We start from the raw sequence: 23,490 nt of genomic DNA on the forward strand, positions 1-23,490 counted from the left end.
AGCATTTTGAAGCAACATAAAATAAATAAAATGAATAAATCTCACATTAATCACTTCAGTGGGATCCATTAATGTATTTCACAGGTAACAATTGCAAAAAGAGAAAGAACCCTTACTGTATTATATCAATGAATATACGTACATTATCTAGAAATGTCTTTCTGTTATTTACCATCAAAGAGAATGGAAACTTAGTAAATTACATCATTGAATACATATAATCTTGGGATGTCTTTCTCTTACTTTAGGTAAGGTCACGGAAGCAAATACTGTTATATTACCGCCCTTGGGTGGGAAAGGAGGTCTGGATGATGATGATGATGATGATGATGAGTACTGTATTTTGATCCTTCATGTCTGCACTGGTTTTAATTTTCTAAATCACAATACCATCATATATACATCAACCCCCTCAGTTCACAGACACTATTTTTCTTTTACTCCTATTGCAATCAGATTATTTCATTCACATTATCAGACTGTGTTAGCAGCAGTGCTAGTTGTAGTCAAATCCCAGTCTCATCTGGACATGATCTCTGTGGACTGCAGGCTGAGGTATGCAACCCACCATCCCCCTTTTATTGCACTGGCAGATTTCTTCTTGTGAAAGGGTTAATTAAGGCTACATCTACCCCAGTGTGAAAAATCTCACCTGGACTGAATAAAATACAGTTGCAATAAAAATACAGAAAATATCACTTAAACATGGTGGTTAAAAAAACAAGATACAAAATAATCTCATGAAGACATAATATAAACATCCAGTGCTATTACTGAGGCAAGATAATGAAGAAAAGCAAATACAATAATAGGCATATCCTTAAGTTATACATGGCAGCTTAACTTTTACCAACAGGCTAAAATTTCTGTCTCTGAACCTATACAGGAGCCCCATCATAAGATCAATATGGCCATATTTTCAAAACTGACATCATGCAAGTGAATGCATGCTCCCAATTTTTTATGACACTACCTGAAGTACAGTACATGATTTAGAAGGCTTAGATTGATGTCTATAAACTTCATGACAGTCACGTTGGCTGGCTATCCATATTTCCTAAGCCCCAATCATCCCCTAGAAGACAACATTACATAGTTAATGATCATGCAAGTCCCTAATTATGCTGCTAGGTGTATAAAAACAAAGATAATAATAATAATTATTATTATTATTATTTAAAAAAAAAATGGTTCTTCCAACAGTGAGGTGGATGTGCTAACCAAAACATCAACGGATTTCCTGACAAAGATAAAACTGACTAGTTTCTCTAAATCATACCTCCCTGTATGCTGTAATGTGGGATGCATGCTAATTAAATTCAGAAACCATTAGGACTCCATAAATGACCATAAAAAATTAAGGACTTGCCATTCTCTCCACAATTTCAAGTCTTAAGAATATAACCATAAACTAACAGGAAATTGCCATGCGTCTGTGTACAAAAGCTGATGCCAAGCAAATTTTTACTCGTTACATACTAGCTATTAGTGAGATCGGATTTCTATATGTAAATTATGTATGTAAACTTCAGCAAAATACAATTATCCACTCGCCAGTCTCAGGATGTCTCTTACATTTTATTCTTGCAAATTCCAGATTAATTCATTCATCTAAGTACGGATCTGTTGTGATGGAGCTTAATTAAGACTGTATCTAACCCTTAGAGTTTGCAAATCTTCCCCCAAGCTAAATAATATTACCTGGAGATGGTGTGGCTAAAGTAAGACACCCTTATAGTGAGTGGCTCAATGTTATCTGCAGTCTATGATGGGAAAATTAAGGCATGTAATATTTCTCCAATGATCACTTGTTACTATCTTCTATTAAAATTAGTGCTGAGTCAATCAGTGATTATGGCATAGAACTTAACCTTGGAGAAATTTTAGCACAGTCAATTGCAGGGGGGTGGCTTTTATAAATAGGGCAGCTATGCCCAATTATTTGGTTGTTCAAAGAGAACTCTTAAGAGAGTTCCTGGGGATACTCACCCACAAATTTGGAGTGGCCAGGCATAATTTAGATGGGGCCACTTCCACCATGGCTGCCCCATTGGCTATGCTGCTGGCCAAGTGCACATTTAAAATTCTTTTTATATACATGAACACTATATACAGTACATCACTCTGACATTCCTGTCTTCTTGACTAAATAGATCACAGTTTATTAGTTTTGTTCAGAAAGTAGCTTCCATTAGTCAACACATTCGAAGTTCACCACCAACCAAACTCAAAACATGGAAGAAGTAAAAAATAGAAACTGTATAAATAAGAAAATATAAATACATAATAATACTGCAAACATATACTACCTAAGCAACATGTCATTCATGTCTCACGAATTCTACTAAAAACATTGCATCTCCCTTTAGCCCCAAGAATCCAGTGATGTTTCTTCTTATTTAATTCATTCATATTATTCCTAGATCATTTTACTGACCTTAGAATAGACTTTCACTAGTCATTATTGTTCCTGTAGCCCCAGGCTCATTTGGATGTAAACCCAGTGGACTGTAGGAAATCAGCACTCCAAGCAAATTCTCCCATTGGTCTTTCGCTGAGGTAATACTGGAAGACTGTCTGTGTTGTGATAAAGTGGTGCATCAGGTGAGAAGTGTGCTGTGGTGTTAGTATGTGTGTGGGGGGATGGGGCAGTGTAGGCATAGTGGATTCTTTGTGAGTTGTAGCAATGGTGATGACTGCACTGTAGTAGCACAGGAATTACCTCATGGAATCTCTAACTCCAACAGTTAAAAAGTCTTACCTAAGCTTCACAAAATCATACAAAGAGAGTAAGAATAAGTTGAAAAGAACATCACTGGACTGAAAGGGTTGATACAGACCTACAAAAAATATTGATGATAAAAATCTACCTACAGCTGCTTCATAGTTATCCCTAGTTATGACCTGGCTAACTACATGCAGCTTTGATCCAGTGTTCCTGTTGTCAGCAGCTCCGTGGAATCGAATTTGTCTTTTATTTTATATTTTGTTGAGGGTTTGTGCTCAGTCAGTGCCGAAGTACTTCTGTCCAAAGTGGTTGGGTGCCACTGGGTGTACTTCTGAAGTCAGAATGTGCATCTGTGGGAGGTTAACATAAGATTTGTGGAGATCATCATGCCCTCTTTATAAGCAATCTTTTTAAACATTCTTCTCTGCTATTAATGCAACAGTATATTATAAAATTTGTCAAACAAACTGTAACTGCTGCCTATGAAACTGATTTGCCAGTTTTCTCCAACATACGGTACAGTATACCATATTCAAGATCAGTAAAATGTTTTGTTTGCTTAGCAATAAAGTTAATTCAATTCTTCCTCAGGAGTCAGTGCACCTGTTAACACTCAAGTGTGGTTATCCTACCTTAGGAAAGGCAGTGGTGATGGTACGTGCGGCTGCAGGAGTGGAGAATAGGTTGAGGAGGATTATGTTCTCCTCATCTACTGCGTGCTCTTGTAGAACATTCACCGCCTTGATTACAGTGTTTCCTGAACCTGCAAGCACAGCAGATACAACTGCCATCATCATCATCATTATCCTTATCATTATAAACCAGACTTCTTTACCCACCTAAGGATGGGGTGAGGAATTACACCTGTATTTTTAATAAAAATGTCAAAAATCTGCCCAGTGGAGACTACTGCACAAAGGAATTGGTTGTACTCACTCATAATGGGATACATGAGGAGAACCTTGCGCTGGCTGATGTCGTCGGGGAATTTGGCGTACACCACTCGTGCCTCGTGTGTCTCCAGGTCTGACTCCACCAGGATTTTGCCCAGTCGGATAGAACGACAGCACGACCGCAGCCCCTGGGGGTTAGGTACAGTAAATAAGATACAATAATTCCTCACTACATACTGTGAATGTGTTCCTAAAAACCACTGCATTTAGTGAAAATTGCTTTAAGTGAAGATTCAGTTCCATGAAGACAGATTAATTAAAACTTCATAGTGAAAAGTGTGGTATATGAGAGAACGCTAAATGAGGAATTATTGTAATCAAGCTCTGGTTGCCAGCACTAAATGCTGTACTACCCAGCACACATAAGATCTCTCTTTAGCAGTCATAAGCAAGACAACCAGGAATTACCTGGTCTGCAGATTATTAGACGGGACTAATATTAATAAATGCATATGTTAAAACTACAAAGAATTACCTATGCTGTAATCTGCGACTTTCATAATATGCAAATACTGAAAAACTTATCAAAACACCCTGTAAGAAAAATAATGTAAACAACCAATCTGATACTCTTCCCTTCTAGGTGTAGAGGGTCTGAGGCACGGCTACCAGTAAAAGATCCTCTTAAAACAGCACAAATAAAGATAACCATCAAGTAACTATGATGCTGACCTGTTCCATAGCCTCGCCAGACCTAACGATGGATACGCCACAGTTGCCCTTAACGAACTGTAGGCCCTGGTACTGGCAGCCAGTGGGGGTGGTGATGGTGCAGTCTGAGTATGGCAGTTGGTTCAGCCCCTCCTCAACCACCAGCCGGATCTGTTGTTTGCCAACATGGCATTACAAAACATGGACTATGAGATTTTAACTCCTCCCCCCTCCAAAACAAGTACAGTATTACTACACTCAATCTGTTACAGTTTGATAAAAACATTTGTAGTATTTTGATTAACAAGACTGAAAAAAGCAATTCTGTGCAGGAACAAACACTCATTAATTTAAAAATTGTGTCTTAATGATGCTTACTAATCTGTCTGCATAGAATTTGAAGTCGCTTCTTGATGTGTTCCTGAAAACAAGACACACTTTAGTAGTAGAAGCTTCATTAACAGGCTATGATCTTCTTTATCAACAACAATGTGAGACAAGTATATGAGAAAGTAGCATCATTATTTCTCATTTATCCCAAATACTCTATTACACTCAGTAAACATGAGCAATACTGTATTAAGAGAAGAGCAGAGTACTATTATCTAGCACTAAAATATTTATGTCATTGTTATAGCATATCAATGGTCACCTCAAGCCAATTTGTACTTTAAAAAAAAAAAAAAAAAAAAAAAAAAAAAAAAAAAAACATTTATAAAGAATCCTTATCAATTTACAGGATCAACAAGTCTCCTTAACAGATATCTATTATTACATTTTTTTTTGTCACATTAATACTGACTGACTTGAATATGAACTGCTTGGTAGCTGTACAATCTAAGACAAATGAATACACAAACAATCTTGAACTCAATATAATTAATTTTCACAAAAACACCTTAAGCTCCTCACCTGTCTCTGATGATTGTCTGAAGCTCCCTGACCTGACCATTGGCTGGAATGGTCTTGAAGTACGGCCCAAACCCTTCCACCGGCTGTAGCTGGCTCTCAATGTTGACGTCATATTTGTCTTTATTCTGAGGCATAAGAGAGAGTCAGCAATTAGACACTACAAGAAAATAATGCAACTGTTGGTATATCTCTCGCGGTCACAGCAATCTCCTGATCCCTTGATGTTACGATTATCTTATTCTTTTTCACCAAATAATTTTATCCACTTAAAGATGGGAGTGTGATGTGCTGAAGAGACAAAATCAGGGTGAAGGGCAGGGGATGAAATGGAGGTAAAGGTGAGGGGGATGGGATGGATGGGGAGTGAATACATGATAAGAGCGTGTGTATAGGCTGTGTGAGGCAAGAGACAAGACGGGAGGATAAGAGTGAAAAGTAAGGGATGGGATGAGATGTCTGGGGTGCAGGGATGGGATGGGACGGTTTGGCGTAAGGTTCCAAGAATTTTGAGGGAGAAGGGTCAGATCAGGAGGGGGAGACGGAGGAGGAGGAGGTGGAGGAAGAGAGGGAAAAAGGGTCAGGTAACAAGAAACCACACACACACAGTGTGTGTGTGTGTGTGTGTGTGTTTTACTTCAAGGTCATCTGCTTACGTAATGAAACAGCTTGGTCAGTTAATTTTCTACGGAAGATAATTATAACTAATAAATGAAACACAAATGCAATTATTTCATTTTTTACTAACATAATTTATTTCTTTACTTTTCATTTTTGCTACCTCCAAGAGATTTTTTGAAGTCTGGAAAGGATAATCGTGTCTGAGTCTGAATAAAAGTTCTCCAGCCCCTTCAAATTCTGATTTTCTCTCCCTAAACTGAATAACTGCCTGAAGACTGCGAGAAGAAACTAATAAAGAGAAGAGAAATAAAAAAGAAAAAGGTAACTGGATAAGTTATACTCTCTTTAGTTTGGCTAAAAAATGTATTCTCTCCACGATAACTATGCAGTGTTGCTGAGAGAGAAAGGGGGGGAGGGGAGGGAAGGGGCAGTGACAAAAATGAGTGTGCCTGCAGGGTTAATTGATGATGTAAGGAACCTGTTGAGAGAGAGAGAGAGAGAGAGAGAGAGAGAGAGAGGAGGGAATGATACAATAAACAAGCAAATAATACACGATTTTGTACTCAGAAATGTTAACCCTTTCCAGTGCAGTAAAAGAATTTCCCTATCAGATTAACTTCCCTGGATCAACCTCGTCCTCTGCTTAATTAAACCTCATGGACTGCCATGCGATTTTTTCTCAGGACACGTAAGGAAATGAGAGAAAAATGATGGTCTTTCCCAGGATTGACAAGGATATGTGAGGAAAATGATGGTCGTTCCCAGGAGAGACAAGGAAGTGAGAGGAAAATGATGGTCGTTTCAATTATCTATTTCTGTTCGTAGTTAATCAGCCAGCACTTCTCCCCGGACTGGTTCATGCCGTCAGCCATTATCTCTGAGGTGTGTTAATCTGTTGCTCACATCCTTCCAGGCGTCTTCCTATGCTTCACTCGTTCTCCAAGGTCGTGCTGGTTCTGCTTAACTACTGAGGATATTCATAATTCTGGGGGGTGTTTTTCCAGCCCGAGGGGCTACACACAGCATCCATTAACTCCTCTGCTACAAAAGGTCTCCGCTTAACTACTAAATCGTCTAAAGGTAGCAGGAACAAAAAGCAAGTCATGTCCTCGGGTCTGAAGCTGTTAATTCCAAGGCTTCCAAACTTCTTCCCAAACCGGTTCATTATGTCACCAATTATCTCTGAGGGTACGCTGATCATATCTCCGTACCTCCCATCCACATTATGGCGAGGTGCTGCCCACTGCATGGGAAAACCGGTTCACTGCACGGGATGGACCTGCAGGGGCGATTGCTTGCCTGTGGTTGATGGGTTTGCTTGGCCCAACAAACTCTACCTCCCATCCTTCCAGACATCTTCCTTTGTTTGGCACTTTCATTCCAAGGACGTATTTTCAATTTTCTCTGGCATTCCCTAACGATTCTGCACAGTTTTGGGCGTTTTCGAACTGGAGAGGTTGGATACAGCTCCAAGTAACAGATGTACCTGCCCACACGTACCTTGATAATTAGGTAAGCTGCAGCATAATAGTTGTCACTGGGCTATCTAAAAGTACAAAACGACGAAACTCTGGACCAGGTTAAGGTGAAAGATCTACTGAAAATCCACGTGCTTAAACCAGCCAAAAAATCATTAAAAACGAAAGTGTGAGGCGTACAACAGGGATGGAAGTTGCTCTGTCTCTGTTATCTTACTTATAAATAAAATGATCTGAACCTCTTCCTGTGGTTCTGTTGCTTGTCGTTTAGTGCTTGTAGCTATGCTGGTCTCTCTCTCATAAAAACACAAAGCACACACATAACCCATAAACACACACTAAACACTTACCGTACACTACACACGCAAACAGACCAAACTGCCACCTAACTCAAGAGACCCTGTACTGTACAAGAGGTCTCTACCCTATTCCACAAGAGAAAACCTGGTCCTCGTGGAAGCCTACCACTATACGCAAATAATCTCCTGAACACACCTTGGTGTCAGAATACACGTTTTATTAGCACAAATTCCTCCTCATTCATCCTAGAAAAATACCATGTGTCGCCCACTCTGCGTAGTGGTAACAACAATGAACGAGACAAAAATCGTACCGTATCGTTTATAAAGGTTCCAACATCCCTGAATGTGTCGGCTTGGGTCGCCTAATGGCGACTCTCCACGCTGCGGGATCTCTGCAGTCTCCCTATTCAGTCCCTTATCCTTGAGGTCACACTCTATAAATAAATAAACTGACCTGGCGCGTGTCTGTATGCTTCTGGTGTTTGTCGTGTATCTGTGTGGACTGTGTTGGTGCTGGTGTCTTCTTGTCGAAGGAGGGGGGCCTCGCAGTCACCACCTCACTCATAGTACCCATGCTGGTGCCACGATATCTTCGAGTACGCTGGGGGGTAACCTGGAAAAGTAGAGGGAGGGGGAGTGTGAGGACTGGTTAGCTTCTGACGATTCCTGAACTTGAGAAAATGGGACTGGTTAACTTGTGGAGATTCCTAAAGTTGAGAAAGAAGGCCTGGTTAACTTCTGGAGATTTCCCAAAGTTGAATCTGTTATTAGCAAGAATAAACCATTAATGAGTCAGGTACAAGTTGACCTACTATATATTCCACTCCGTCTGCTCCACGTACTGTATGCTAATGTATCCTACGATTTTGTATAAATATTAACACCATGCAAGATTATAATGCATAAACCTATCGTATGTTAAAGTATTCTAATGCGTATACATACTAACACCATGCAAGAGAATATAAACAAACAGTTAAGGAAGAGTAGGTAGGAAGGTGAGGAAATTAATATAAAGGCGTTAGTCCCGTTGTGAGATGGACTGAGTAAGAAGCTTTACCGTACCACAAGGTAGCTCCCTAACACCTCTCTCTTGGCGATTTGTTTTTGAATATGGCTGGTTAATATCTGTTTGTACTTTATTTAAGCAAAGTATGGCCACATTGGAAGGATTTAGGTAACAGATGAGGACAGTAAGGTGCAACAAACAAAATAAATCGCTAAGGAAAACGTGTTACGGAGTTTCCTTAACCGACGAGGATACGGGCCAAGGACTTCAACACCACACAGCCTAATTTCCCTACTGAGAGGCCCCTACTAATCCTTTCAATCCCATGACGTGTTTCATTTAATTCTTGCTACCTCCAGACGATTTTATTCAACTGAGAGAGAGAGAGAGAGAGAGAGAGAGAGAGAGAGAGAGAGAGAGAGAGAGAGAGAGAGACAGAGAGAGAGAGAGACAGAGACAGAGAGAGAGAGAATTATCCTATGCCACACAAAACTCGGACTACACGCAACACATACATTAAACAACACACACACACACACACACACACACACACACAAAATACGGCACAGCTTGGACTACCCTCCTCCCTCAAGGTCTCTAGGAGCACGCGGTTAAAGTGGCCTGATAACTGCAGTCCACAGGGTTTAACGTTCACTTAAAGAAGGGGTCACCACAACAATGTAAGTTTCTGGTCTCCCATTTGATCTCTCTCTCTCTCTCTAATCAGCAATTTATGGCGGCTGGAATAAAATGTTAGTCCCTGTCTGTTTTGTGTGGTGTGTACGCATAGCTGGCGGTAAGACTGAAATAATATTGACATTCTCTCTCTCTCTCTCTCTCTCTCTCTCTCTCGCTAACGTAACTTAACCCATAATCTATCCTAACCAAGCAGATATGTACGACTGACTGACAGACTAACATGACCTGATGCTAAGAATACAAACCCAGCCTAACCTAACCTAACCCAGACTATCCCTGATAAGAAGAGGTGCAAAAAGTTAACAGAACGGAAATCAGAACAATCAGAACCCGGGACCCCAGCACATGGCAGGGTAGCGATCACACGAGGTAGAGGTATGCGATAAGTAGGCGGTAGTAGTAGTGGAGCGACGAGACACGTGGCAAAGGTGAGAAAGTGACACGTGGTTGGGGCATACGGACTGCACGTGGCAAAGGAATGCTGAATTGGTGTCTGACAGAATTTCTATTAATATTACAACTACAAATACTACTTCAACTACTACTACCACCACCACCACAACTACTGTTACTACCACTACAACGCAATAAAAGAAGGCACTCACACTCTCCACATCCTAACCATTGCTGCTGTTTTCAAACGGTAATTTCCCCTCCTCTGAACACAAGCAGAGCACACACAACCACACCCACGTACATATGCGCAGTAACTATCAAAACCAGTCCTTGGGCGCAACAATATTGGTCCTAGAATTACAAGCTTGGCAAGACAAAAAGGGCTCACTTCAAGAAAAATATGGTCTGGGATAAAAGATGGTCTGATCATTATCCTCACTACTACTACTACTACTACTACCACTATTATTATTATTGTTATTATTATTATTACTATTATCTTCTAGTTCTTTTTCACTGTTGGCTAATATTCCTAAGCCGAGAGAGGACTGGTAAGCTTGTGTGTGTGTGTATGTGTGTGTGTGTGTGTGTGTGTGTGTGTGAGAGAGAGAGAGAGAGAGAGAGAGAGAGAGAGAGAGAGAGAGAGAGAGAGAGAGAGAGAGAGAGATTAGGGGAACATACACACACACACACACGTCAAAACTGGAGTCGCCAAGGATAAAGACTAGTTTTTTGACAAGAGGAGAGATTTACACACGAACAGTCAATTCCCAGTCTACCGTAACCCCTTAAATCTGATGCCAAAATATCACTTAAACATTATCATTACCTGTAGTGAATTACAGTGATGCAAAGTAAGCTTATCGGTGGGTTGTGACGCCAAAATATCAGCTTTAACACTTGTCTGTAGTGAACATAGTGACGCAAATTAAGCTTATGTGACGCCAAAATATCACTTAACATTATATTCCCTGTAGTGAGTATAGAGACGCAAATTAAGCTTATGGGACGCCAAATATCAGCTTTTACACTTATCTGCAGTGAATGTAGTGAGGCAAATTAAGCTTATGTGACGCCAAATATCAGCTTTAACACTATTATCTGTAGTGAATAGTGACGCAAATTGAGCTTATCAGTGGGTAACGTGACGCCAAAATATCAGCTTTAACACTATTATCTCTAGTTACGCAAATTAAGCTTATCAGTGAGTAATGTGACACGAAAATATCAGCTTCAACATTATTATCTCTAGTTACGTAAATTAAGCTTATCAGTGAGTTGTATGACGCCAAAATATCAGCTTTAACATTACATTATCTGTAGTAAGTGACGCATAGACGCAAATTAAGCTTATCAGTGACGCAAATTCCCATCGCCAGCGTCACTAGAGATAAAGGAACGAGTTAATCTCATTCTAATCCGGAATACTTGTGTAATCTTATTATTGTCAACGGATAAAATTACGAGAGAGAGAGAGAGAGAGAGAGAAGAGAGACATTCACACTGCAAAATAGTGAAAAATAATCCCACACAAATTCTCTAATATCTGTGTTATCATCATATCAACGGGTACAATTACAAGAGAGAGAGAGAGAGAGAGAGAGAGAGAGAGAGAGAGAGAGAGAGAGAGAGAGAGAGAGAGAGAGAGAGAGAGAGAGAGAGGTTAATATAATTCCCGATAAGATTCTAGGTAACCATACATTGAAAAATAATCATACGCAATTCATCATAATCTCCCAGCTTCACATTTAAATAGCAGTCCACAATATTTCATCGGCTGATAAGCATAACGGGTCAACACAATTCCCGATAAGGCATTTCTGGGGCATCGGACAATATATGGGGTTATCTGCTTCAGTTTATCAGTAAATTGAGTGAGAAAAATAAAATCTGTGCGAAAAAATGGTCACAATGGACTTTAATGAACTGTATAATCTGGAGCAAATTTCTACAGCGTACTTGAGACCTCTCTCTCTCTCTCTGATTGGCAAACTGAATAATAATAATAATAATAATAAAAATAGCTAATGTTTCTACACTAACCTATAATGAATAAGACGGCAAATTCGCATCGCCTACGTCACTAGCGGTAGGTGGAAGGATGAACATAATCCCTGATAAGAAATTCCGGGGCATCAGTTAAAAAAAAATCGTGCCCTTGGTCTGGTAACAGGCGGAAGACGGCAAGGTCAGGGTGGGCCAGCATTATGTACCTTAACTGCATATATACCACAATTTTCACACACACATACACACACACACACACACACACACACACACACACACAAACCAGTCATATGCAGATATAAACTGGTAAGAAAGCCCTGCTCTAGTCTCATGTTTACACTCAGGGCAGTCCTCCAACGTCCCTGAGCTGCATATCAACCAGTTTTCATCCACTTAAAACCCTGTACCCTCCATGACCCCGCCAGCCATCCTACGTGACCAAAGGACTACTACTGCAACTACTACTACCACAACTATTACTATTACTTCTACTACTACTGAAGGATAAATAAAACATATCAAGAACCAGACTCTTCTGCGTGCACAAAAGTTGAGTCATATGTTCTTTTGAGATTAGTATGCTTTAAAATTTCTTTACCATGTTTTTTTTTTGTTTCTGTGTAGGGGCCATTAATATTTTCTCCACTGTTCTAGTGCTTATGCAAAAATACTGTAGTTTAATAGACAGACAGACAGATAGATAAATCAAATAAATGTGTGTGTGTGTGTGTGTGTGTGTGTGTGTGTGTGTGTGTGTGTGTGTGTGTGTGTGTGTGTGTGTGTGTGTGTGTGTGTGTGTGGAGAGTACCAGTAAAAGGAAATTATAGTGTACTGAACCAAATAAACTGCAAAGGAAGGGCCGTAATAAAGACCCCTAAGCCCTTGAAAGTAAGGTCTAGTCTGCCTGTACAAACACACACACACACACACACACACACACACACACACACACGTTCTTCAGGTTTTTACTCACACAGGGTAAAAGCTTGCTAACCGCCTCTGTGGGAACCTGTTTTTTTGTGCTTGCAAATGAGTTCCACACCTGAGAGAGAGAGAGAGAGAGAGAGAGAGAGAGAGAGAGAGAGAGAGAGAGAGAGAGAGAATTTAATCATACAAATGCCTGTAAACACATTCTGGGAGACATTTTTTTTGTATTACTGTTTTTCAAGATTTCGTAAACTTCTTCCTCAGTGATTGATTCTGCAAGGAAATGAAATCGCCTTTACAGAGGTGCGACGAAGCCCCCAATGCCACTAGAGGCTCCCCAGACACTCCTCAGCAGTTAACTTCTGTATATAGTGGGTATTCATTGTCTTGTATGTTATTTAAGCAACCATGTCGGTACTACAAAAACCATACGTATCATAAAAGAGAATATCAAGTTATATGGAAAATGAATGGCAAGCGGAGAGGTGCTATCCTCAGCTAGTGGGACGAATCCAAGTTCTGCTGCAATTCCTCTTCCCTACCAAACCGATACTTTTACAATCTCACATAATCATTTAATTCTACAATCTTAGTCTGCCTCGTTACCCAATCTCAAAAAGCATATCTCGCCCAAAGCCAATGAAATTTGTGATTTACTCCTGTATCCGCAACCACGTCAGAAACTAATCAACTCTTCCTTGACCCGCTGACCACCTATCCACCAGATTTCATTGAAATCCGAAGACAATTTTTTGAGATATTTTGTACACAAACAGAAAGACACACGAGAGTATACTGTACATATCATCCGTCCAAACTTCGCTGGCGGATGAAAAAATAGGGCCTACTATCTGTAGTAGTGTATCAGTGCTTCACTATCCTCAAATAGCCTTCTACTGTAAAGACAACAAATATTAACGATAGAATCAATCAAATGCAATCCAAATAGCAGACGTCAGGGGAAAACAAAGGAAAAATGCAGTAAGAACTCGTACCAGGCAACATTAACTCTAGAACAAAGGGACCACTATCAGGTACGTGATCAACCGCCTGGGAGGGGATAGTGGCCGTAGGAACTTGATAATTACAGAACTGGAACTGCAACTCTAAGATTTCAAAGTCTTTAACCCACATCTTTTCTGGTTTTATTCAACTTAGGCATTCTGAACGGGAGTTAGATGCAGCCTTCATCAGCACCCTAGTGAAATTAAACTGAGTAACTAAAACATTAACAGTACGTAATCGTGCTACCAGGGATAAACACAAACACACACACACACACACACGATTTGCGAAACACACAGATATAAATTCTCCCATTTCAACGGAACTTACAACCTCATGTGTGGTGCGTGGTGTACTATATGCAAGTTACGATGTAGGAGTTAGGTACGTTATTGATCTCCTGGCGTGTTATCCGGACTATGAAGTTTTGTGTGTGTGTGTGTGTGTGTGTGTGTGTGTGTGTTTTCCCAGTTCTTACAACACTGCAGCACTGTCATGCTTGAGTGTGTGTGTGTGTGTGTAGGAGTGGTGTTGCATGACTGAAGGTATTTGTGGTATGTGTGCGTGTAAATGACGATTCTAGGAGTTTCCCCCCTTCTCTCTCTCTCTCTCTCTCACTCTTAGGACACTGGGCAAGGTTAAGTAATATAATCCTTCTCGAGTGCAAGATAGTTAAGAGTGGGTAAGGGAGGGCATACATTTACATACTCTCCATTCCATTGCACTTCTTCGTGACTAGCATACTCTAGTGTTATTGTTGCAGGTCAATACTCAAGATGGAGAGATGGCAATTTTAGGCCACGTTAATCTGTGTGTGTGTGTGTGTGTGTGTGAGAGAGAGAGAGAGAGAGAGAGAGAGAGAGAGAGAGAGAGAGAGACTAGTCTGGTGAGGTAGCTACCAGCCTTACACAGGAGGTAATGGCTATCGTTGGTAGGCTTGTCAGATCCAAAACTTGTTCGGTAGTCATATGAGAGAGAGAGAGAGAGAGAGAGAGAGAGAGAGAGAGGGAGTAAACACGAAAGCTAGAGAGAGAGAGAGAGAGAGAGAGAGAGAGTAAACACGAAAGCTACACATAAATATTACATACAAATACTAGTAACATCATTCTCATAGAGAAGACTAACAATGCTGACTTGGGGACGCGGAAGTCTGCACGTCTACCAGTCCTGACGTGGATGCTGACTCCCTACACATCTACTCAGCGCTGACTTAAAGGGACTGTCAACATGCTGGAGATCTAACACTTCTTCCTTGCCGATTTGTAGCTGCTGACACCATTAATCTACTCAGCGTTGACTTGTAATACTTTCAACACGCTGGATCTCTCGCAACCCCTCTTCCTTGGCGATTTATATTTTGACATCACTCTCTTAAGTATAGTGCAAATATTGATATAAAACTGATATACAAAACATACAGGAGAGTCATGTGTAAGATGGAAAATAAATCGCTGTAAAAGAGGCACTAAGAAATGTATCAGTACCTTCGCGCATCTGTGCTGAATAAACCACCTGGAGAGAGAGAGAGAGAGAGAGAGAGAGAGAGAGAGAGAGAGAGAGAGAGAGAGTGTACAGGTAATAATTGTATGGGAATGGCATAGTTATGGGTGAGTTACAGTAAAATAATGTGGGCGTTAGCTATATACGAAGAATATAAAGATTTGGGATTGAATTACATATAGGAAATTAGAAATACACTACTTTTACATGGGTGTGATTATACTATGCAGGTGTGTGTGTGTGTGTGTGTGTGTGTGTGTGTCCTGGTTCTCTAAAATAAGTGGAAGTGATTATAGTACGAGTATACAGAGCGAGTTATGTGTGGTGTGTGTGTGTGTGTGTGTATGTGTTGCTGGTTCTATAATATGAAGGAGGGTTATAATTATACGTAGCTACGTGGTTGTCACACGAGTTACCTAAGAGAGGAGGCCACTAATCAAAAATCAAGTATGGAGGGGTAGTCAGGGTTACGCGGGAAGTGGGGAGAACTATTTAAAGACAGGGTGAAAGCATGCTAAGATAGGCCTAATTTAAACGAGTAGGCTACAGCATATTAGGGGAGAGTGGTGAGCGGTATTCGTATTCTAGGTGGCTTAACATCCCTTCCATAGCAACCTATTTTGCATACACCTTAACATTTTCTTGTCACGCGATATTTAGTTACGTGGGTAATGAAAACCAGAGATTTAATATTGTGGCCATTAACTATCATGACCCGGACATCTCTAGCATTAAATTCCCACTAACGTCAGACGATTACATCCGAGAGAGAGAGAGAGAGAGAGAGAGAGAGAGAGAGAGAGTGTCATCATTATTTCATCTGACTCGAGTATATTATCCCAGTTAACATTAAATAATTATATTCGTCTACGCAACAGTCTGGGAACTCTAATGCTGTCACCATTACCTCTCAAGAAAGTCAGCTTACGTAAGAGGAAGCAAGCTGTCACAAAGCGTTAATAATGTTTTCAGGAACACGACTTTAACTTGGTATTATACTCAAGCTAACGTTCGATAATTTTAATAATGCAGAACGCGTCATTTGGCATTATGCACAACTCCATTTGGATATAACAATTTCGCAATTTATGGAGCAGTAAATTAACAATGGATACTGGGCTAATAATCTCAGGGGTCAAATTACGAACGTTAGTATCAATACTTTCATAAACTTGAGAATATACGGTATTAGTTTGAACGAACAAATGACCCTCCACGATAACGTTCTCTTCAACGTCTTGTTTATCTTCCTGGAATTCATCATATCTACGTAATGGCTATACGTTTCGCAGTTGTGGGAAAAAAGACGACGGGAGAATTAACAACTTAGGTCGTTAATCTTTAAAAATGCATGTTACCTATAAAGTATTAATCTTTTTGCTATCTGTGAGAAGTTATTAAATGATGAGCCTAGAGTAAAACACCTGGTAATGTTACATAGCCTTTGTACAGATATATGCAACTAAATAGCGTAACTATACTGTATAGTCATTAGTTATAATTCTGAAGAAACTGACATTTCCTTAATCCCATTAGGATTCTGAATGAGCATTCTGTGAACCTAACTTTAGCATCCTTCTGAGGAAATAAAAAATCCAAACCAAACCAAACAGTGAAAGCCAATTCCTTCGGAGCTAACCTCAGCATCCTTCAAAGTAACCTCTATACGGTACACATTAAACGTAACCTTGGCAAATATATATATATATATATATATATATATATATATATATATATATATATATATATATATATATATATATAAGCAACACTGAAAGATGATCGACAGCATATTGTGAAAACAAAATAGTAACTTTATATAAAAATAATGGGTGTTAAAACGAATATAGCCTCATACTGCTTAATTATCTTGAGTCCATCGAGATTTGTGGAATTCAAACTGCCAGATATTACAGAAACCACAAGGTAGTATTAATTTGCATTTCTTTCGTAATCTATGTTCATAAATATTCAAATAACTTAAAGCAGAATGATAGGGGTTAACGGTTTTCTGTACGTGTCATGTAAGTTGACAAAGAAAATCGTTCAAAGGCGTTTTATAATTAGAACAAAGCATAGCGGAAGTGCTGATGCGTCAGGTGTGGCACCCGTAGGTGCTGAGAGAGAGAGAGAGAGAGAGAGAGAGAGTAACCTGGATAGACCCACTAATCACCCGGAACCTGGCGTATAATGGGGTCTGGAAGGAGCCTACAGGAGAAGGTGAGCTTAAGTAGGTCACCTGTTGTTACATCCCCCTTAGAGCTCCCAGATCGAACACATCCTATGTAAAAAAGGGGCGATACGGAGGTAGTGTACAAAAAAACTGTCCCGAAAGGAGGATGCTATTTGGGGGATTACGCATGGATTACCCGGGGCGCTGGGAGATATTACAGGATTCCGGAAACGTCATAAGATTACAGAAAGACAGAGCCGGGAGTAAGGACTGGGAGTAGCTGATGCCGTACGTCATGGGAGCCTAGCGCGCAGGTTCGGGGTAAAGCCCCTCTCTTCACTATTATCTACCCTTCTTGGAACTATGCATATATTAAAGCATTCCAGTACACAGAAAATACATACATTAATACAAAAAGCACACCAACACACCCAGATCCGAGGTTAACAGGGGATTAGCGCACTTCAACTAAGTCACTAGAGCCATGCGAATCAGAGCTCCGCGGAGATACGTACTCCAAGACTTCCACGTGCTGACTGCCGCCGACGACACCCGCGCTCGTGTTTTGCTGCCACCGCGCGTGATAGCATCCGCCTCAAAAATTAGTTCCCATATTATCTACTTTATCTCCTTCTGCAAACACCTTATCTTTTTAACAAAGCAGAAGCTTGATACTGTAGCGTGAATGCTTTGTAATGGAACTAGATTCGGTGGCCTTATATTGAAAATAATGCAATGTTACCACTGTCATGCACCGGCATTTTCCGTGATGCTGAGCCATGATAATGTGGTACACTCATTTAAACTGATCCTACAAGTGTGCTTCATCACTTCTCTGCAGTATATCGTTAGTTTTGGCGAATTGTCTGCTGATTCATCCCTAGTTTTTTCTTTGTACTCGGAAGCTGACTTGGAGGCGGATGACCGTAACATATTTAGTGCAATGTGTTGACACGTGCTCTCGAGTATGGCATCTATATTTAGATATACGCTTATTTTCTCTCGTATTTGCATGCGGTGAGCATAATACTGATTCTACGAAGTTTAGTACCATAGCCACTGCTCAAACTGGTCTATTCAATATGCATTTTCCTTATTACGATTCACGATTGTGAGAAATTAAGCATCCCACATCCATAACTGTCCCCATAACGACTCAGTTATTAAATGAGGCAGTATTATTTTGCATGAACTTCTAAAATCAACTAAATCAAGGAAGAGGTATATTATATCTTTAAATCACCCGCCGATGACGAAAGTAAACAGACACCCAATATTCTTCCGCGAACCATGGCTTTCCAGCTGATACAGCTGGGGTGGAGCTGCTGCAGAAATATACCTTCCTCTCGCTTAATAAAGCCTGTTCCCATATTTTACACCTCCCGAGGTTTGAGTACTTACTATAGGCACGACTCACAGCGGTCAAGCGCCCCTCTGACCTTCTCCTCGCAGCACAAGGTGAGAAAATGTTAATGGGTTCCATCTTATCGGGGTGTATCGTGGATGATGCTGTTTTACACAAGCTTATTTACCAGAGTTGGGACGAAATTGATATATAACGCTCATCTTGCCATTGCTGGTTATTCATATGAGTGACAGTAGCAAGCAGAAGTAAGCAGTGAACGTGATAGTCACACCGGTGAAACTCCTTAGGTAGATGAGGTTATTCCACTAATAACCCAACAAGTTTGCACAGGGACTCTGGGTAGAAATATAAAGCAAGTCTGTTGGTCTTGCGACATGAATCAGAGGAATGGGAAACCTTTATGAACCAAGTGGAACCTCATGATATGTACCCCTTTTAGATTTAAGTAAACCAACTAAAGGCTGGAGTCTTATGTAGGTAATTTTTTTTTCCTCAGCTGGGAAAAAGAAAGCTTTTCATGTAACCACATATATAGTAACCACAAGTAAGAAATTTCTTGTTTAACACCTTGAAATATATAAAGCAGTACACATGTAATATCACAGTATTGTGTAATAGTCCATGGGTATCTTTCTATCTATTTATCAATTGCCAGATGCCATAATCCCATAAGGGGTGGCCATTTGACTTTGAGTTATATGTTTTATGGGGAGGGGCACTAACCCTCCACCAACAATGGGCATCTTTAAGTCTCATTAAATCTACCTAACAAGACCCCTTGGATTGAGGAATAAGGGAAAAAAAATTATGAATTACGGTTAGTTTTTAGTGATTTTCTCTGTAACACTGAAAAGTATATTATAAAAATATATCATGACCCCAGTGCTGTCATTAATATTATTACAGTTAAGGGAAGATAGGAAAGATGGACATTGCATGTTTGCAGGTGAATGTAGGTAGTAAGTTCTCGTTATAAGTACAATATAGTTTTTATTATTGTTGCTATTGAGTCCACTGAAAGTTATAGGAAAATTGTCTCTCAAAGTTTGTTACTGATGAAGCCAATTTACCAGTCTCCCAGTTTGCAGTTCTAGTTACATATAAAAAATTGTGATATTTTAAAACACATATCTTGCTTATAACGAGGACTGTCTGTAATAATTTCAGTGTGTGGTTGTAGGTGAATGATGGAAGGAATGGTAGTAGAGGACCCAGTGTTGCAGCCAGTCAAGCCACATGGCCGTATTGGACGAGCCGGTCGAGAGAAGCAGAAGAGGAAAGCCAGGGTAGATAGTGGCACATTCCCCCTGGTGGTTGACAGCAATCCAGTGTTCATCCATTTGAACCAGTGGCTACGGTGTCAAGGTTGTGGATCATCTAGTACAGCAGAGGGGAGTAGAAATGACGGATCAACAACTGCAGTTGATGGATTATATACTGCAGCTCAAAGATCATGTACTGTGGCAGATCAGAGTAGAGGTCATGGATCATCTACCAGGGCAAAGCAGAACAGAGGCCATGGATCATCTACTGAGGGAGGTCACAGATCATCTGACGCAGCAGAACTATGTAAAAGACGCAAATTATCTACTGCAGCAAAATTGAAACCAGCAGTATTCATGGATACTGGTCGAGGTCTTATGGCAACATCGGCAATACAAGCTGGGGATGTTTTAGTCAGCATCCCCAGAGGAGCATTAGTAACATGTAATACCATCTTAGAGGACGTGGAATTCAGGAGGGTGCTGGAAAATTCTTGTCTTAAATTCAAGACCATGGAAATCCTGTCAATTTTCCTCTTATATCAGAAATACCTCAGGGAGAAGTCCGAATGGAAACCTTACTTAGACAGTCTCCCTACAGCATACACAGTTCCAGTTTATTGCACTGCCCAGGAAATCCGTTTGCTACCGGATTTTCTAAGAACTTCTGCACATTCACAGATCGAAAGTGTGGCCCAGTGTTTTACAAAGCTGAGGACTGTGATTAGCTGTGGCACATCAGATTTCAGCAGTTTATTCTCACCGCTTTGTATTGAAGACGTAAAATGGGCGTGGTTCACCGTCAACACGCGCACTGTGTACTTAAAAAACGACAGCCCTTCACCCATATTAGTTGATGAGGATGTGTGTGCTCTTGCCCCATACCTTGACCTCCTGAACCACACTAGCACTGCCCAGGTCACCACAGGGATAAATAAGTTGAATAATTGCTATGAGGTCATAACCCAGGTCCCTTATGCCAAGTTTTGTCAAGTCTTCATCAACTATGGCCCCCATGATAATATCAAGCTTTGTACTGAGTACGGGTTTGTTCTCCCCGATAACCCCTATAATTATGTGCCTGTTTCCTTAGAGGAGGTTTTATATGCTGCCTTTCTCATAAGGGGAAACACAGTGAGAAAAAATAGACTACATGAGAGAGGACAAAACTCAGTAAAAGGGGGGAAATTAGTAAGAGAGGATGGGATACATGAGAAAAAGGGGAACTCAGTAAGAGAATATGGCTTACATGAGAAAGGGGGATGTTCAGTACAAGAAAATAAAATATATGACAAAGTTATAAATCTTACAGAAAATAGAGTATATGAGATAAGGGTAGAGTCAGATAGAGAAAATCGAATATATGAGAAAGAGAGAAATTCAATTTGGGAGATGGTCATAAATGAGAAAAGGAAGCTGATTAGTTACCATGGTGTTGATAAGAACTTAAGCCTGAGTAAAGATGGGCCATCGTGGAATCTGGAAGTGGCAGTGACAGTTTGTGTTTCGACTCCAGAGGAGTTGTCAAGGGACTGGAACATTGTGTATTCATACCCTCACAGACTAGGTAACAGGGATAGGTGGGTGGAATGCTTGAATTTGTTAGTTCAGTATAAAATCAGTCAGTTACAGAAATGTCTGATGGATTTAGCCATGCTGGGTGGGTGTTCTGAAGCATGTGAAGTGGTGAGACAGTTGTTGGAAGGGTGTTGTGATATACTGGGAAGTATTAAGATTGTAGACTGATGCAAAAGCCATTTTAAATATCATACTATTTATCTTGTCAGACCTGCATTGTGCCTGTGTATATGACAATTTTTTCATGCTGATCATCATTAGACAGTTTTTTTAATTTTGGTTAGACGTAGACAGTCAGTGTGAAGGTCAGAATGGCAGTGGATGGTAATTGTGATAGTATGTGGTATTGCATAGTGGCTTTTAAGACTCTTATGTAATACTGTATTTAAGGTTACGGTACACGATAGAAGAAAGTTAATGGTTTCTAATTGTGTGTAACTTCCATTTAGACCACTGGTGTCTATGAAGTCAGCTTCACATAAACAAAAAAACACTGTAATTGATTGTATATGGGCATTTAATTGTACTTTGTCGCCAGTCATGCAAAAGGTTAATTAATGCTGAAGGACTGGAAGGGTTAGTTATATTTGTGTATCATGGGGGAGGGGGGGTCATTAATCAGCAGTGTTTAGTAGTGGAAAGTCTTAAAAACTCATAAGGCATCTGGTCTATATAGAGTTTGAAGCACTGAAATGGGAGAAGAAATTTGGACAGGACAGTTGTCCCTGTGTATTGATATCCTGCCGTTTATACCTTTTGATCAGAAGCATCTGTGTGTACAGTACTTTACATGTAACTTTATTTTTTTATATCATTTGCACTTTTATATTTTTGTAGTAGTACTGTATTAGCTAGGATAATAGTCAAGGTGCCTTCAGTGATCATTATATTTTTCTACAAGTACAGTACTTGATTGTGTGTGATGTACATAAATAATGAACACTGGAATTGGTCAATATGTGTTGTGAAATTACCAGAAAGTTGCCTACAGTACCGGTATCTGTATTTACTGGTATATTCTTTGTGCAGGAAAATCAGTGGTTTACAAATGGTACAAATAAATAAATGCTCAGAGAATGCAGTGTCATTATTCCTGAGTCATGTGAGGTGTGTATGTGTGAAAATTATTTGCTGGACTATATTATGCTAAAATTTGGTACCTTAACTAGCAGAGGAAAATGACTGGTGTGTATAATTACATGAATGGGCAAGAGAGAGTCAAATAATTAACTGTTACCCTGTACTTAACCCCATGGAATGATGCTGTTGTTGTTATCGGCCCCAGGCTTGTCAGAATGCGAAACTGGTGGAATGCAGGCTGAAGTTGCCCCCCCTTAGTTCACCAGCTTCCTTTCAGAGCATAGAGAGTTAACAAAGAGACTTCTGTAACCAGGCAATGGACACCACTTGCATCAGTAGGCCTACCACTGTATGCAGGCACCTCTTTCTAGCAGCACCCTATGGTATTGTATAGTGTAATTCATTAGGGTTTAAAGGAACACAGTTAAGCCTGTTCCCCGTGTGTCTGGATATTCAGAACTGATACCGTTGCTAACTGTGACAAATAAACCCAGTACTGTACATCAACAGTACCTAGTACATGCAGGTGGTCCATAATAAGATTTGCCTTAAAGTATCAGAATAATATAAGTTTTCCAATCAACGGCCATACCACGTTGAGTACACCGCTTCCCATCCGATCAGCGAAGTTAAGCAATGTTGGGTCTGGGTAGTACTTGGATGGGTGACCGCCTGGGAACACCAGATGCTGTTGGCATCCCTGCTTGTCAAGTGGGGTTGGTGGAGGATTAGTGTCCCTCCCTGTAAAACAATTAACTCTAAGCCCTTGGCCACCCCATTTGGGATACATGGCGTCTGGCAATGAATGAATGAAAAAAATTCATATTGGAACTTGGTGAAATACAT

The 23,490-nt window shown here is 40.2% G+C and overlaps 2 protein-coding genes and 1 non-coding gene across 3 annotated transcripts; 2 read left to right on the forward strand and 1 right to left on the reverse strand.

The window, feature by feature from the left end:
• Nucleotides 1–1,624: 1,624 nt before the first annotated feature.
• Nucleotides 1,625–8,244, reverse strand: kri (uracil phosphoribosyltransferase krishah). The gene is made up of 7 exons (XM_080276961.1): nt 8,097–8,244; nt 5,245–5,369; nt 4,711–4,753; nt 4,354–4,503; nt 3,665–3,809; nt 3,361–3,491; nt 1,625–3,078 (listed from the first exon to the last, which is right to left on the reverse strand). Exons 1-7 carry the CDS (start codon nt 8,214–8,216, stop codon nt 3,004–3,006), a joined length of 789 nt encoding a protein of 262 aa, XP_080133087.1. The 5' UTR covers nt 8,217–8,244; the 3' UTR covers nt 1,625–3,003.
• A 12,120-nt stretch (nt 8,245–20,364) lies between these two features.
• LOC145405603 (SET domain-containing protein 4) lies at nt 20,365–22,031 on the forward strand. Its single transcript, XM_080276930.1, has one exon. It carries the CDS (start codon nt 20,365–20,367, stop codon nt 21,730–21,732), a length of 1,368 nt encoding a protein of 455 aa, XP_080133056.1. The 3' UTR covers nt 21,733–22,031.
• Nucleotides 22,032–23,222: 1,191 nt separating this feature from the next.
• LOC145405644 (5S ribosomal RNA) lies at nt 23,223–23,341 on the forward strand. Its single transcript, XR_013898388.1, has one exon. It is a non-coding gene; the product is annotated as a 5S ribosomal RNA (ribosomal RNA).
• Nucleotides 23,342–23,490: the final 149 nt, after the last annotated feature.

Source organism: Coenobita brevimanus, chromosome 67 (genome assembly GCF_032717465.1).
Source record: "Coenobita brevimanus isolate Jiangsu-jjx chromosome 67, ASM3271746v2, whole genome shotgun sequence".
Taxonomy (NCBI): Eukaryota; Metazoa; Arthropoda; class Malacostraca; order Decapoda; family Coenobitidae; genus Coenobita; species Coenobita brevimanus.

Bases quoted from the DNA above. Each gene is read 5' to 3' on its own strand.
- kri (XM_080276961.1), bottom strand. From the start codon at position 8,216: ATGGGTACTATGAGTGAGGTGGTGACTGCGAGGCCCCCCTCCTTCGAC. The intron at 5,370-8,096 runs GTCAGTTTATTT...CTTATGCCTCAG, and splicing joins AGCATACAGACACGCGCCAG to AATAAAGACAAATATGACGT. The intron at 3,492-3,664 runs GTGAGTACAACC...CTGTGCTTGCAG, and splicing joins CCTCATGTATCCCATTATGA to GTTCAGGAAACACTGTAATC.
- LOC145405603 (XM_080276930.1), top strand. From the start codon at position 20,365: ATGGCAACATCGGCAATACAAGCTGGGGATGTTTTAGTCAGCATCCCC.